The sequence below is a fragment of the Pelobates fuscus genome, chromosome 2 (assembly GCF_036172605.1).
Source record: "Pelobates fuscus isolate aPelFus1 chromosome 2, aPelFus1.pri, whole genome shotgun sequence".
In the NCBI taxonomy this organism is placed as follows: Eukaryota; Metazoa; Chordata; class Amphibia; order Anura; family Pelobatidae; genus Pelobates; species Pelobates fuscus.
The window spans coordinates 289,770,525-289,788,416 of record NC_086318.1 but is presented as its reverse complement, the minus strand read 5'-3'; the positions used below and the strand labels follow the sequence as shown (position 1 = coordinate 289,788,416).

General features: G+C 41.3%; 1 protein-coding gene across 5 annotated transcripts in view; it reads right to left on the bottom strand.

The window, feature by feature from the left end:
• Positions 1 to 17,892, bottom strand: part of IPCEF1 (interaction protein for cytohesin exchange factors 1) — a 143,233-nt gene that overhangs the window by 70,101 nt on the left and 55,240 nt on the right. For 3 of the 5 annotated variants that reach the window (XM_063443430.1, XM_063443431.1, XM_063443435.1), the window contains one exon: positions 7,514 to 7,564. The exons of the other annotated variants lie outside the window; for them this stretch is intronic. In XM_063443430.1, coding sequence (XP_063299500.1) covers positions 7,514 to 7,537 — 24 coding nt within the window. In that variant the 5' untranslated portion in view covers positions 7,538 to 7,564. Of the gene's footprint in view, positions 1 to 7,513; positions 7,565 to 17,892 lie in introns of those variants that run through there. 5 annotated transcript variants of the gene reach the window in all.

Here is a 17,892-nt window from a genome sequence, read left to right as displayed (position 1 = left end):
TTGTTCTACATAAAAATAGAAAATATATGAATGAAAGATGCTAAGAGTACAGGTATATTTAAAAATGATGGTCTATTGAGTAGAAATTATAAATTGAAAAGAGTCACTCGGAAATAGTAGGCATCAGGGGAGTATAGGAAAGGTAGTTCTTACGCCCGTCGGCATGACGAAAGGGGGCTGGGTTCAACAAGGAGTGTGTATGTAATTAAGCATGTGCCTCCGCCCAGAGGTGTTAGCCAATCGCACGTCAGATATGTGCGATCGGCTTAGAAGGAAGGTTTGACTATGGAACTTGCCAAACAGCAAAAGGAGAGAGAGGGTGTACACATGCGGCCAGCACGCATGGCATAAGCAACAGACAGCCACATACAGAGCATGCGTGGCTGGCTGAGGTTTGCCAGGTTACTACTTTTATCCCATTTGAAGAAGCCACATATGGTGAAACGTGTTATGGTTATTTTAATGTGTATTTTAGATCAATAAAAGTCTTTTGGTTACTTCATTGTGCCAATCCTCTTTTTATTGTATTTTCTATGCACTTTAATTATTTTTTATCTCTTCCTGGCATTTTACTGTTCCGGTACTCAAAGAAATCCGATGTAGAGATCATACCACCAATGCTTTTCCAATAGAGCAGTGTTTCTGCTTGTCAGGGTACCTGTAGTCTCTGCCTCAGAGGAGGTGAGAGACTTAGACGTTTATCCTCCCAGAGGGGTTGTTTCCTCCGTTCCTCGCGGTCCTCTCGGCCATTTACAAGCCGACCGCGAGGGATCCACTTCCTTATATGATGCGACGCTCAGTAGTCGACGTCATGACGCCAACCCGGGTCGACCTGTCAGTCAAGTCCCGAGCACTAATCAGGACTCGTCGGGGGCGTGATTACCCTCTAGAATCAAGGTATAAAGTAAGGCTTTCGGCATCTGCTCATTGCCCTGTCGTGGTTCTAGCCTGTCTAGTCACTCAGCGCTCTTGTATTCTAGTTGTCTCTTTGGTTCTGACCCGGCTTGTTTGTACTACCCTGTTTATCTCTGTTACCCTTTGACTCGGCTTGTTCCTCGCTTACCTGTCCTCTCGTTCCCTTAACCTCGGCTTGTCTCTGACTATTCTCTGCTTACTCCTTACGTTAAGTCCGGCCATTCTAAGGTCCGGTATACGTACCTACCACCTGTTTGTACTCTGCGTGTTGGATCCCTGTCCCGATCCTGACATTACGACAGGGCCATGGATCCTGCAGGTACAAACACTCAGGTTGGTCCTTCTGACTCTAGGTTCGACGCCATGGATCACAGAATGGACCAGATGGCTCTAGCACTACAGGCGTTACTATCTCGCTCTAGTAATCAACCAGAGGAGATGCGTAATACTTCTATCTCTCCTGTGAGTTCAGGTCTAGAGGTAGCCACTGTAGGTGCTTCTTCCCGTATCACTCCACCTGTACGTTATGCTGGCTCTCCAGAGAAGTGTCGTGGTTTCTTAAACCAAATAGGTATCCATTTCGAATTACAACCCCGCTCCTATCCTACAGATAGGGCAAAGGTTGGATTTATTATCACATTACTTGTCGAGAAAGCTTTGAGATGGGCCAATCCATTGTGGGAAAATGATAATCCGTTAGTATGCAATTATAATGCCTTTGTAGCTGCTTTCAGAAGAACTTTTGACCCTCCAGGTAGAAAGGTCAATGCAGCTAGATTACTGTTGCGCCTTAGACAAGAAGACCGAACACTTGTGGATTATGCACTAGAGTTCAGGTCCTTGGCGGCAGAAGTTAAGTGGAATGAACAGGCTTATATAGATGTATTTTTAAACGGGTTATCAGACATAATCCTTGACGAGGTTGCTACTAGAGAGCTTCCTGAAAATTTGGAGGATTTAATTTCTTTTATTTCTCGCATTGATGAACGTTTAAGAGAGAGGCAGAACACTCGAGAGAGAAACCGTAGACCTTCCTTTAAACTAGCTCCTTCATTTCAAAGTTCTGAATCCACAACCTCACTTCTTCCAGAACTTATGCAGATAGGCAATACTCGTCTCTCAGAAGAGGAGAGACAGTACAGGAGAAGGGAGGGGTTGTGTATGTACTGTGGAGTCAGAGGCCATTTACGCCTAAATTGTCCTAGTCGCTCGGGAAACGCTTGCACCTAAGTTTCTCTAGAGGACAGGCCTTGGGTGTTTCTATTTTGTCCTCTAATCATAATTATAAAGATCACAGGCTTCTGCTACCCGTTTCTTTAACTTGGGAGAAGGGAGTATTAGAAACTATGGCATTGATAGATTCCGGAGCTGCTGAGAACTTTATCGACCAAGTTTTTGTTACTAAACACACTATCCCATCCCAGTTAAGGGAGACACCCTTGGCCGTTGAGGCCATAGATGGTAGACCTTTAGTTGAGCCTGTGATTTTTCGTGAAACCATACCCGTTAAATTAACTGTTGGTATCTTACACGAGGAAGACATATCTTTATTGCTTATTTCGTCTCCATCTGTTCCCATAGTCCTGGGGTATCCTTGGTTAAAAAAACATAACCCTATTATTGATTGGGAATTAGGGGAGATAGTCTCATGGTGTCAGGGTTGTCAGGACAGGTGCTTACGGACAGTGTCACCACTTTGCGCAGTTAACACACCGATTAATTCTACCTACTCTACAGAGGTACAAATACCGCCTCTGTACCTGGATTTAAAGGCAGTATTTGACAAAAAGAATGCTGATACTTTACCTCCTCACAGGTCTTTTGATTGTAAGATTAATCTACTACCTGGTACCATGCCTCCCAGGGGTAATGTATATCCTTTGTCCACTAAAGAGAACTTAGTCTTAGAGGAGTACATTCGTGAGAACCTTGAAAAAGGATTCATTAGGAGATCCTCCTCCCCTGCCGGGGCTGGGTTTTTTTTTGTTAAGAAGAAGGATGGTACACTAAGACCGTGCATTGATTATCGAGGTTTGAACAAAATAACCATTAGAAATGCCTACCCTATTCCTTTGATTACCGAGCTCTTTGATCGTCTAAAAGGCTCCAAGATTTTCACCAAGTTAGATCTCAGAGGGGCGTATAACTTGGTGAGAATTCAGCAGGGACACGAGTGGATGACGGCGTTCAATACCCGTTATGGGCACTATGAATACACAGTAATGCCTTTTGGTCTCTGTAATGCACCGGCAGTATTTCAGGACCTAATCAATGAAGTTCTTAGGGAATTTCAACATGACTGCGTTATTGTATATCTGGATGATATACTTATACACTCTAGAGAGATTGAGACTCACCACAGACAAGTCAGAAGGGTATTGCGCAAGCTTCTTCAACATGGCCTGTATTGCAAATTGGAGAAATGCAGCTTTGACCAATCCCAGATAAATTTTCTTGGTTATGTGATTTCTGGGGAAGGGTTTAAGATGGACCCGGATAAGCTCCAGTCCATTTTGGATTGGCCTTTACCCAGGGGTCTCAAGGCCATTCAGAGGTTTATTGGATTCTCCAACTATTATAGGCGCTTCATTAAAGGTTACTCTTCAATTATAGCTCCTATTACCAATATGACCAGACAGGGGGCTGACACTAAGAACTGGTCTACTGAAGCCCTTTTTGCTTTCAAAACACTCAAGGAACTGTTTGCTTCTGCACCAATTTTGGTTCACCCTGATACGACTCTGCCTTTCCTACTCGAGGTAGACGCCTCAGAGACAGGTATAGGTGCCATCCTGTCCCAAAGGTTAGGTGTGGATAAGCCCTTACATCCATGTGTTTTTTTTTCCAAGAAACTATCAGGTCCTGAGAGCAGATATGACATTGGTGACAGGGAACTACTAGCAGTTATCATGGCTTTAAAGGAGTGGAGACATTTATTGGAGGGCACCTTACATCCTGTTACTATTTTGACAGACCACAAGAACTTGTCCTATATTGGGGAGGCCAAGCGCTTGTCCTCCAGGCAAGCTCGTTGGTCTTTATTCCTCACGCATTTCAATTACGTGCTCACTTATAGACCTGGTTCTAAGAATTCTAAAGCCGATGCTTTGTCTCGCCAATATGAACCTTCTGCCATATCTGAGCCGGTTTTGTCTTCTATAGTACCCAGGGGCAATATTATCGCCAACACGAGTCTTAAGATTCACTCTCCGTTGCTTGGTCAGATCATGAAGTTGCAACATCTGGCTCCTAGACAGACCCCTGGGGCAAGGCATTTCGTTCCTCCTGAACTCCAACTGGAACTCTTACAGTGTTTTCACAACAGTAAGGCGGCTGGGCATCCGGGTATTCGCAAGACATGTTCCTTGATCTCTAAAGATTTCTGGTGGCCTTCTTTACGAAAGGATATTAGGGATTTCATCGGAGCATGTGAGGTCTGTATGAAGACTAAGCAACCTCATACGCTTCCATGTGGTTTGTTACATCCCTTGAACATTCCAGAGAGACCATGGTCCTGTTTGGCTATGGACTTCATTGTAGATTTGCCTGTTTCTAAAAAACAGACTGTGATCCTCACGGTGGTTGATAGGTTTACTAAGATGGCTCATTTCGTGCCCTTATCTAAACTCCCGACTTCTCCTGAATTGGCGGAGATATTCGCGAGAGAGATTTTTCGCTTACATGGGATACCTTCCGAAATTGTTTCCGATAGAGGCTCCCAATTTGTTTCACGTTTTTGGAGATCCATCTGTTCTCAACTTGGCATCAAATTGAATTTTTCTTCTGCCTATCACCCTCAGTCTAACGGAGCTGCTGAACGTACCAATCAAAAGATTGAACAATATTTGCGTTGTTTTGTTTCTGAGCACCAGGACGATTGGGTCGGTTTGATTCCTTGGGCGGAGTTTGCACACAATAATCTCGTTTGTGATTCTACTCGTTCCAGCCCCTTCTTCATGAATTATGGCTTTCATCCTTCCATTCTTCCCTCGGTTTCTCCTTCCCAAGGGGTACCGTCGGTTGATGTTCATGTTGCCAATTTGAGGAAGTTGTGGGATCAGACTCGACAAATTCTCCTACATAATTCCATGTTGTTGTTCAAGAAACACGCTGATAAGCACAGAAGGGCGGCTCCGGTTTTTGTTCCAGGTGATAGGGTATGGTTGAGTACAAGAAACATTCGTTTAACCCCTTAAGGACCAAACTTCTGGAATAAAAGGGAATCATGACATGTCACACATGTCATGTGTCCTTAAGGGGTTAAAGGTCCCTTCTATGAAATTCGCCCCTCGTTACATTGGCCCTTACAGGGTTCTGGCTCGAATTAACCCAGTTGCGTATCGCCTAGCTCTTCCAGCTGCCTTACGCATTCCTAACTCCTTTCATGTTTCCTTACTGAAACCGTTAGTCTGTAACAGATTTTCCTCCACTATATCCTCTCCTCGCTCTGTTCAGGTTGAGGGTCAGGAGGAGTATGAAATCAACTCCATCATCGATTCTCGAATCTCCCGGGGGAATTTACAATATCTTATTGACTGGAAGGGATATGGCCCTGAGGAGAGGACTTGGGTACCTCAGGAGGATGTACATGCTCCTCGCCTCCGCAGGGCTTTTCACTCCCGTTTTCCATCTCGTCCCGGTTCCTTCCGCCCGGTGGGCGTTTCTGAGAGGGGGGGTACTGTCAGGGTACCTGTAGTCTCTGCCTCAGAGGAGGTGAGAGACTTAGACGTTTATCCTCCCAGAGGGGTTGTTTCCTCCGTTCCTCGCGGTCCTCTCGGCCATTTACAAGCCGACCGCGAGGGATCCACTTCCTTATATGACGCGACGCTCAGTAGTCGACGTCATGACGCCAACCCGGGTCGACCTGTCAGTCAAGTCCCGAGCACTAATCAGGACTCGTCGGGGGCGTGATTACCCTCTAGAATCAAGGTATAAAGTAAGGCTTTCGGCATCTGCTCATTGCCCTGTCGTGGTTCTAGCCTGTCTAGTCACTCAGCGCTCTTGTATTCTAGTTGTCTCTTTGGTTCTGACCCGGCTTGTTTGTACTACCCTGTTTATCTCTGTTACCCTTTGACTCGGCTTGTTCCTCGCTTACCTGTCCTCTCGTTCCCTTGATCTCTGCTTACTCCTTACGTTAAGTCCGGCCATTCTAAGGTCCGGTATACGTACCTACCACCTGTTTGTACTCTGCGTGTTGGATCCCTGTCCCGATCCTGACACTGCTCTATGCTTGTAAGTATTATTTTATCTATTTTTTTTATCTTTTTTATCACAATTGAGAGCACTATTGTTGCCTTTTTTTATTCCTTTCTGGAGCCTTGGATGACCAGATGGAGCTGACGGACACACTTTCTCCATATATCCTATAAGCGGGGATTATACCGCTGTACGCCCTTCACACCAGAGCTGGCCATAGCTCTTTTAAATGTAATATTTCTACTTCATGCTATTTTATTGCACTTTGGATTTTAGACTTATTGCACTATTGGTTGCCTTGGTTTTTTGTTTTTTTTTCATATAACGAAAAAACATCCTGAGACATTCTGACGCATCTATTTCCACTGAAGAGTCTACTTTTTATAAAGTATCCCTGACTGTCTACTGCTGCTTTAGTGAGACTTTCTATTTTGGGACTATTTTATTTGTATTGGTGCAGCCCTACTCCATCTATCTGTATTGCTTTAAAGGTTATATCTACCTCCCCCCACACAACACTCAAAAAACAAGAACAGTTGTGAAATGGCGATGGCCAGTACAAAAATGTAAGGTTATATGTTAATATATGGTGCAATATATAAAAAGTTGCTGTTCATGAAACTTTCACTTTAAAGAGTGGGTAAAATAAAAACCCCAAAAATAAATATGCAAAGAAAATGGAAAGTGCATTCTGATATGCAGGGTTTTCAAGGAAACATATCTATCTCCCTGTCTATCTGTCTAAACCCTGCTTCATATTTCAGATGTTTTGCTAAAATACAAATAAATATGCAGTGTTTACATAGATCATTACACAGAAAATCTAATCATGGGTTCTTAAGATGCTAAGCAAGCGTGTAAAGGGAAATTTTACAAACAGCTTGTTTTAGAAAAGAGAATAAAAGCCTACACTATGACGTTCAAAGCTGATCAAAACAAACCCTTGTGAGAGGTGCACTGATCCACAGTAAGAAAAACAAAACATATTTTGCTATATTGTCATCAGTTCAACCATTAGTAATACTTTCTACTCATCTAATTCTGCTTTGATGGTTAAAAACGGTTTAATACGAAAAAGTTGACTAAACATTCTATAAAATATTAAAACAAACAGTGCTTGTAAAAAGCAGCATGAGGAGGGTGGAAAATGCCAATGGGCATAATGAAACTGCAAGCGTAGGCAGAACGTGCCAACTCAGAATTAGTAACGAAATAAGAGTAAGCTCTAGAATTTAGTAGGAGTTAACCATTTCAGTACTAGAGTCATGTATATGTGGAATTTGTTACTCTTTTTTTGTTTCAGCGTAAACCAATAAAAAATAATTGAGTTGGACCTATATTACAAAGCAATATAGCCTCGATTTCTTTTTCCTTTATTAAAACAAAAAAGCATTTTACTTACATCATCCTTGCCATCAGAAGCCATTGGACTCTTCTATAAATGTGGATTGATCTAGAATCAAACACAAAAGCACATAGAACATATTATATGTACACTCCGAGTGTCAAATTAGATGTTCTTCCAAAAACAATAAAAAATATGAACAGCTATAAAACTTATTTTGCTTTATACTGAGCTCATACATTCAATCTAAATTTAATTTCCAGTACGGAACACTCAGCATATGTATCATATCTTTTGACCTCATATATTGAAAATGCATAGTGAAATATTTTAACTTATTTTTACAGTACGTGTAAACATTAATATAATACACATATGCTAATATACATGCCTAAATATATACACATGCTTGATACTCTTTTACACTTTAAAAGTATTGTTTATTTAATGAAAACATTGGCATTTGTGAAGACTCATGCAGACTCACTGATCCATACAGACACACACACTGACCCATGAAAACAAACACACAGACACTGACCCATGCAGACACAGGCAGTCACACACTAACTAATACAGACACATACACATTGACCCATCCAGAAACTTAAACTGACCCATGCACACAAACACTCAAATAAGATGCAAAATACATTCTGATATGCAGGGTTTTCAAGGAAAAATATCTACATATCTATCTCTCTTTCTATGTGTCTGTCTGTTTGTCTTTCTGTCTAAACCCTGCTTGATATTTCAAATGTTTTGCTAAAAACACAAATAAAAATGCATCAATAGACATGCACATTGACCCATGCAGACATCTGGATCAGTCTCTGGACTGCTAATGTAATTCTGACGGTGACGTCCATTCACTTCTCTCTGACTATAGGATTAATATGAACCATTTAAACTTCCTGTACTGTTTGAAAGCAAGGGGTGAGGTTACATTTTTAACAGATTTACATGCATTATATCAGTAACTGGTGGCTTCTGGCAATAAAATTTAATCCTTTACAAGAAGGTAATTATAACTAGAGTATACATTAGGGTGAGTGAGGCTGTGAATGGATCACCATTCAGCTAATTGCACTCCCTTCTATCAGCCTTCCCAAGTCATTCGTTCCTTTTGTTGTTCCATTCATTAATTTGTTCGGTTCCCGAACTGAGACCACCCCAGAGACTAATTAGAACTAAGAACACCATCTATATGTATCTATACGAAAACCGCAGACTAATTGAATGCTCCTAGGTGGCTGCCATTTCTTGCATACGAATACACATGGTGAGAACAATGGTTTGCGGCCATCTTGTCTCCCGAACGCTGCCTGCGGGACTTGGTCGTCGAGTGCCTGGAACTGTTTTCAGCAACGCACTCGCACGAACCCTGGTCTCTATGGAACTCTGCTACGTTCTCTTTCCCAGCAACTTAGACGAACAGCATTCGGGAGTTTCAAACTACCGAACACAAGGAGCATTCTTCATGAACCAGATATATTTTACCTATTGCGGTTTTCGGGAAAAAACTCACGAACAGATATATTTTGCTCCCACAGAGACAAGCTACCCAGGGATGTTTTTATGGGGTTCTTATGTGATTTGGGGGTATTTCAAGAAATTATGAAAATTGTGAAAAATGTTACTTTTTCTGACCAGAAGATAATTGAGTTTAGTATGTTCTCTAAACTCAATTATCTCGCTGGCTCAGAGGAGGAGTTATGTGCTGTATAAATTGAATGCCTGTGTTCTCATTAAACCAGTCTTGTCCCAGCATTAAGCTTTGGCTCATGTGTGGGTTGTTATGCGACATCAGCGATACTGGAACCTGTGCATTATTGGCATATTATTTTATGGGAAAAGGGTATACAAGACGGTGATACATGTCCATACCATCAAAAAGGCTTTATGGACTAGGTTTCATACTGCAAAATACATGAAAATAAAAACATGTATACTTTATTTGGGTATTTAATAGGTTAAACCTTTCATTATGAGGTGACTTGAAAAATAATGATTTCCCTTTTCTGTAGTCTGAAAAGTAATGTTTATATAATCTTGTATATCAGTATGTATTGATAGCATGATTCTTATCAACAAAAATAATATATTAATACTCAGTTATGGATATAAAAAGAGATACAAGATAATAGCAGTAAAGAACAGACAACAATATTATAAATAGAAAAAGGTTTAAATCTATGATACTTTGCCATTTACACAGTCTCCTTCCAATTTAAAACATTTCTCTGAATACACTATAATCATCTCACACACTGTATATTATAATTCTATCCAGCAGCTTATTGCCCTAGTTTTCCAAAAATTTCATGTTGACCCGATATTTGCTCTTTAATTTCTGCATCACTGCCTCCTTGTCTCCAAAGCTGTTTAATCTCGAATCTTTGTGATAAGACTCCATTCTTTTCTTTAGGTCAGGATTAACATATTCTGCAGCATTTTATAATTATGAAAAAGGGATATTTGACTACAAGTAACTGACATACAGATAATTAGCAGATACGAGAGGTGAAGAAGTCTATGCTCAAATAAGTTTACAATCTATGATATGATTTTATACATAATAAACAAAATAAGTCAAATAGCTTGCACACTTTAGTACAATTTACAAATACCCTATATGTTCTCTATGCCAAGTTAAAGGTGTTTATTGTATATACTGACATTGTGGCTATAGTAAAAGAGAAAAGTTTATTTAAAACTCTAGATGGAGGGGGCGGGCCTGACTGTCATGGAGGGAAGACGTGCCTAGCTGGAGCTCAACACTAAACTTGAAATAATGGCTAAAAAGGCACCCCTAGACCACTATAAACCATACCACAGGACCCCAAGCGACTTACTAACCCTCTACCTTCACGGTGAACCGGTGATGCAGCCTGTGAGTGGACGGCAGAAGGCAGAATATACCTGCGAGGGCATGTGGCCTTGCGAGCAGCGGGCGGGCAAGGCGGCCGATCTCCCATCCTGGAACCACCCGGAGACCAACTGCCACAAGCGGACACCCCGCAACCCCCCCTTTGGACCGGTGGGGGTAATCCCAGTCCACCCATGGTGGTCCCCTCCAACACAACTGAAACAATCGTGAAGATGGCCGGAGAACTGAGAGGCCTGCCCAAAATGGCGGAGAGCGCACGGCATGCAGACAATTAAGCCACACCACAAAACCCCCTGTCCAGCATAGACAGGATTTTCCAAAACTTCTGGCTCCAGCTCAAGATCAGGCTGCAACAAGGTGCTCCGCGACTACTACACCGTACGCCGCCCACCCTCAGCATCTGCCTGCAGCCCCGATGGGGCCTAAAACCACGAGACGGCGAAGTAAGCATGCACCTCGCTCACGCAAGGCGGCGAGTGGGAAGAAACCGCGGAATACAAGCCTCGGCCTCAACCAAGCACCCACCTCATCATGGGAGACCCTACCCAGACCAAGGGGCATGTCCAGCCGACCCCAATAACGCCCGCTCATTCACCGCACCACAACGAAGCTCCACAGGCACCCACAGCAGGGTTCTGCTAAGCCCCAGCGCGGCATCGGGTGAACCACTAAAGATGCTTTGGCAGGCAGATCCCAGGATGGGGAGACCAGATACGGCACACACAGCAAGGGACTAACACCTGGGGGACCCCAGGGGACTATGTTGAGCTATTTGTTCTATCGAATGTACTATCATGTTACAGTTTTTGCCACCTCAAAGCATAAGGGTACAAGCAACTTACATAGTTAGGACAACACAACTACAACACATACATAGCATACTAATGCAAGTCCTAACCTACTAAATGACACATAACTGTTTATCCTTCTGAAGAATGCACTGCCAAATACCTCTGATCCTTAGTATAACTACATTTTGTCATACTCATGTATAGCTTAACCTCTTCATTACTAACGATGGAAGAATCATAACCTTGTTATTCTCATGTTACTATAAAAAATGTGCTGTTTTAACTGCCACACTTTGGAATGCTATGAATTACTTGCAGTTGCTGTCGTGGCTCTGCACGCTAATTTGTTAATATGTGCCGACATAAAATAAAGAATTTTTTTTTTGAAAAAAAAATCTCAAGTAAAACAAAAACAAACAACGTTAGAATGGTTTCTACCCTCCACCCTTTAAAAAAAAATGTGGAAAAAGAAAAACACAAGTAGGTTGTGAATGTGAAAAGTCTGATTCTAAAGGCATCAAGTGACCCAGTTTTTTGATAGGAGAATTTGGGTCCATGTTTCGTGTAATATCTGGGTATGGCATGCCAAACTGTTAAGTTTGACACATTTATTTAGTAAAAGGAGAATTCAAAGAGATTTTCAAATCTAAGGCCAGACTAACCAAATTAAAATAGAATGGATTTAGAGAATATTGCCAGTTAAACTATTTTGATCTTAAATTTAAATTCACTGATGCTCACATGGTTATTTACAAATCATTCAGTTATCTTTGTACTAGTCTGTTATTGTAAGCAATCTAGTTGCTGTGGCTATCTGATGTTTCTGTGCTAGACAATCTGGGTATCCAATGAATATTGAGTGAAATTCTAGATTTAGAATGTTGTGTGTAGCAGTAACATGTCAGTAATGAAAGTTTTACAAACAAATAATAATAAAAAAAAACTCTAGATGGAGAGATATTAAATAATGCTACCGTATAGTCACCAAAACAACTTTAGCCTAATAAAGCAGTTTTTGTGTATAGATCATGCCCCTGCAGTCTCACAGCTCAATTCTCTGCCTGGCTACTAGAATGCTAAATTAGCAACTAGGCAGGTGAGGATACTGGGGTATGTGCAGGGTTAGGGAGAGACTATTTCCCCATGCCTGTTATTTCACAGGCCCCATCACTATGGAATGTGGCCCAGTCACTAGTTTTAACATGTTAGTATAAATGCCCCCACCTGCCACATTAAAAACATTTATTTATTTATTTATTTTAACTTTGTTTTTAAAGTGTTAACTGGCTAGCAAGCACAGGCCAGTTGCCACATAATTAAAGGGACACTATAGTCACCTGAACAACTTTAGCTTAATGAAACAGTTTTGGTGTATAGAACATGCCCCTGCAGCCTCACTGTTCAATCCTCTGCCATTTAGGAGTTAAATCCCTTTGTTTATGAACACTAGTCACACCTCCCTGCATGTGACTTGCACAGCCTTCCATAAACACTTCCTGTAAAGAGAGCCCTATTTAGGCTTTCTTTACTGCAAGTTCTGTTTAATTAAGATTTTTCTTATCCCCTGCCATGTCAATAGATTGCTAGACCCTGCAAGAGCCTCCTGTATGTGATTAAAGTTCAATTTATAGATTGAGATACAATTATTTAAGGTAAATTACATAAATATTTAGGGAGGCAAGAGAGGGCCAGGGGGGCTAGAAGGTGTTTTTTACATAACAGGGTCAGAAATACATGATTGTGTTCCTGACCCTATAGTGTTCCTTTAAGCAAGAGTATGTGAAGAGTAGTTAAGGTTGTCAACTTTCTTTGAAAAAAAATACCAGCCTTTGTATAATTAATTAGTTATGAGTGACTTCACATGATGTAAATCACAAGGAGTGACATAAGAGAAAATTCTGTAAAATCACCAACAAACTACTCACAGTTTGATTCTGCTGTATAGATGAATTGCTCCCAGTGTCTCAGTCTCTCAAGTCTCCCAATTTCTCCCAGTGTCCCCATGTATCACAGTGTCAGTGTCCCCATGTCGCCCAGTCCCCATGTCTCCCAGTGTCCTCATTTCTCCCTGTGTCCCCATGTCTCCCTGCTGGTATTGCAGAGTAATCTCCGTTTATACTGAGAAAAATACCTGCATTTGTATTTCCGTTATTACTGCAATACCAGCACGGCCAGGCAGCCTCAAATACCAGCTGTGCCAGTAAAATACCAGTCAGGTGGCAAACCTAAGAGTAGTGTGTAAAAAAAAATGGGCCTATTCCATGGGCCTGGGCCTGAGCCTGGAGCTGCAGCTCCATCAGCCCCTATATTAATCCGGCCCTGGGGAAGTGCTATCCCCAGAAAAGTGGCACACTGCTAATTACCCTTAGAGAGAGGAATAGAAGGAATAGAAGGAATAGAAGAGTAATACTTACAATAAGGTTTTTTTATCTGCCATATTTTTTTCTATTTCTTCTTTTTTATATACCTTCAAGTTTGTTGTTACACTAAATTGATAGGGTAAGTCAAGCTAACCCCGGCACAGGTTTTATTTGTATAGCGCTCCACTAATTGTTATATATTCTATACCATATATTCTCTTTGGTTTTAAGGTTTATAAGAGATTACTCATATATTTCCACTGTACATAACATATATACAAGAGTAGATTACATATGTTACAAGAGTATTTGCCACTTTTGATCACCTTGGTGATCCAAACAGCAGGCTTGTCCGACCACTCTCCGGTCTCAGTACAGATAAGTTCTCCCGCACATAAACCACATGACAATGGAAGCTAAACATAAATGTACTGATTGACCTAGCAGACGTTGCACAAGCATGGGAGGTGTTTAGCAAATAATATCTCTACCGAGGTCCCATCTTTGATAACATGGGAGGCCCATAAATGCATCATAAGTAAGAGCCAGTATTGCCATGTTCATAAAATCAAAACAGCCAATGATAGTGAAACCAGGTTAATGGACACCATTTTGCGAGAGTTCCACTCACACTACTTGAACCTTTTTTATTTGAAGACCCTGCATGCATCAGTGGAAGGCCTGCTGTGAAATGACAGAATCTCTAACTACCTATACAAATATGTCACTAAAACCATCACTCCCGAGATCTTTGAAGAGTTAGACATCCCGCTAACGCTACCTCAATTATAAGAAGTCATGAAGCTTTCTAAAACAAACAGAGCACCTGGCCCAGAAGGCTTGCCTCTGATATATCTTAAACCCTTTGGGGAACAACTTTTACCAAAATGGTAACAGAGGAGCAGCTCCCATTCGGACAAAATTTGGTGTTAAGTAAATAACCCTGTATGTGTTGTTAATTTGGGTATTTTGTCATTCTTAAATTGTTATAGTTGTCCAGACAAAATCTGATGTTTAGTGAATAACCCTGTATTCGTTGATTTGCATATTGTGCAATTTGCTATGCTTGTTCTTTTTTAGTTACTGCAAATGAAACTATTTTGATACTTCTCTCTCTCTTTACCATATGTTATGTGTGTCTGTATTCAAATGTGCTATATTATAACACTTACCATACTGTTGTGTTGTGTACCATTACATACTGTCAAGATTTTCAGAATTTCATGCAAGCCTGTAAAAGGTTTTATTTTGATTTGTTGCCTAGAAACTGATGTTGTACTAAGACATAAAAAAACTGACCCTTGCACTTTCAAATTACAACATTATAAAACATTCTGTAACTTCCAGCAGAATTCATGAAAACCGCAAGTGCTCTTCTTGAAGGCATCCCTGCTGTTTGTGGAAATGTCACAAAGTTGAAGATTATATTATGTACGAGAAAAGTGCAGCTAAAATGTGAATGAGTGTAATTTTAATCTTTATTGTCTGGCTGCTGTAAAATGTGATAAATATGAAAGAGAAGTATCAAAAATCTTTGGTACATCTCAGAAACCTGAGGAGAATATATTACAAGGCACCCACACTTGCACATGCCTGCATTGATCAGTGTGTGCGTGTCTGCATGGATCAGTGTGTGTGTGTCTGCATGGATCAGTGTGTGTGTGTCTGCATGGATCAGTGTGTGCCTGTCTGCATGGATCAGTGTGTGCCTGTCTGCATGGATCAGTGTGTGTCTTTATGGGTCAGTGTTAGTGTGTGTGTATCTGCATGGATCAGTATGTGCCTGTCTGCATGGGTCAGTGAGTGTTTATGAGTCTTCTCAAAAGCAAAAGTTTTCATTTAAAAACAATATTTTTAAAGTGCGCTAGAGTATAATGCATGTGTATATACAGTATGTAGTCATGTATATAAGTATATGTGTATTATATTAATATTTTATATGTAGTGTATGAATGCATACATGTATAATTTAAGGGATCGCGGGGAACATATCGAAGAAAATGGCCTTGGTCAGCAAGTAGGGTCAATCCAGCCCTAATTGTAGCCTATCTCCTCATATCATATATATTTTTTAATCTTGCCCTCGCTGCTCCTCTTTTTTCTCCCTCCATGCACTCGAAACCCATTAAATCCTCCACTTAATCAATTTGAGCATTTCTTTGGGGGGGGGGGGGGGGGGTGTTAAAAAATGCAGTTAGGGCATTATTCTCAGATAACCAAAAATGGTTGAAGAAACACTTTAAAGTCGTACATGTGTCTATGTTGCCATCATGCATCAAATAATGGTAGTGTTGCATAACCTCTAACCTGGGAAGGTGAAAAATTAAAATCTTGTTATCTTTTCATCAAATAAGCAATAGATAAGAGGGAGACAATCTGGTTACATATTCTATTGAGAGGGGATTGCTAGGAGTAAGCAAACAATGATATTAAGAGTAGTGGTACCATCACTGTTGGTATTCATATATAGAGGACATTAATCAATCTTGGAAACTGGTATGTATGCTGTAGGTATGTATTTACAAATAAAAGAAAAACAAGTTACCTGCGCTCTCTCCTTAATCCCTATGTATTTTTAAACAAATGGAGGTTTTTTAATGACCTCCAATGGCCATGAGAGGATAAGCCCACCTGCCAACGTCAAGGCAGATGTATTTACAAATAACAGGGTCCATGGATGTAGGCAAAGTTTATGGACGCCAAGTTCCATTGGTATGTGAAAGCCATAAACACATAAAAAACCTTGTCAACAGAGTGATGTTTGGATAACCAAGGCCTTGTGGCCTGTCTGAACAGGAAGAATCAAGGGAGTGGCTTCTTTTTGGCATTCTCACAGTGATCTTCATTTGTTTATTTCAAAGTGATCAAGCCTGTTGATTTTGTGCCTAAATAAAGAAGGGCATCTAATGCACTCACCTATACTCTTGCTGCTCAGCAAATTCACTATAGATGGATAGTCCCAACCAGTCTATTGGTCTTCACACCCAAATGTCCAGTCCTCCACAAACCCACAAAGACTTTGTTGCTATTGGTGACCTGCTCCAGCTACCACCAATAAACATGCATTAGCCTGATCCTCTGGATTTATATCACCAGGCTCCAACTGAGGCTGCTGATTGGCACATCTGCACAGACAGAAGTGGCACCAACTGAAATCTGCTAAACTAACTCGCAGAAATGAGGAAAACACACACTGTTATCTCTTAGGTTTTACTTCCTATTGATTGGGCTTTAAGTGGCTCTTCCTCACTCTTATTTTGTGACCCTGCCTATTTTGAGCAAGGATAGCAACTGTTTGATGCTGTCACGTCCTGCTCTGTTCTGTGGAGATGTCTGGCCTTGGCTTCTAGTATCCAGTGCTCTTGTTACAATTCTTGTTTAGTTTTTCTTGGTTTTTGGTTTTCTATTCTATGTCTGGTTTTCTTTATGCTGGGATTTCTGGGTTCATTCCTTTAATCTATCCCTGGGATTCCCAGTCTCCAGGTTTTATTTAAATGTTTGTTTTATGTTGCCACACCCGCTTGTTTTCCTTCATTCACTCTGTTTCAGTGTTCCTGCAGGCAGCTCCTCAAGGCTTCTGCCCTTTCTTGCAGATAAGTGCTATATATGTCTTTTGGTTGTTTTAGCATACATTAGGCAGTGCAGGACCTGCCAGATATGGGGTACATTGGCGTTGTTGGCAGGCTTATGCAATGTATGATCATATAGTGTGACTAAATCCCCATGATTTCCATATGTAGTACTTAGTTATTTCTCCTCTTGTTTTGCCTATGTTATCTTGTCTTGTTTTAGTTTGTATACCCAGTCCATGTACAGTCCTGTTCAGTCATGCCCAAGTTATGTTCATGTCTTGTGTATATGTTCTGGGTTTAGCTTACTATCCTTCTCTGGTTCTGGGTTCTATTAGTTCTGTCTTGTTTTCATGTTTGGTGCCTATCTCTAGTCTTGCCTTGTTTCTAGTACTGGATACAATCTTGCTGCAGAGCCTCCATATTCAGCTCCTGGGAGGTCTGCTAATTTCCATGCTCCTAGTTCCTAGTATCCACTGAAGCTGATTCAGGATCTTGGTATGTGGCTGCACAAACGCTGGTGCTCAACACCAGGGGGCGTGCAGTTACCCTGCACCAGACCCTGCTAATCCACCTCCACGCTGTGACTCCTACTTTGAACATCAGGCATACTGGGTCCCGGTCCTGCTTCGCCGCCTGGACACTGTGTCTGGGTTCCGGACATCGGACCGCCACCCTGACAGTATGGCCATAGACCCTATCATAATGTAACGAGAATATACCCCAACACGCAGGATTCAGCTAAACAGAAGACAACACAGAGGGGAGATACGTCTACCGGACCTTAGAGTGGCCGGACTCGACGTATATAGGAGAAGTACAGAGT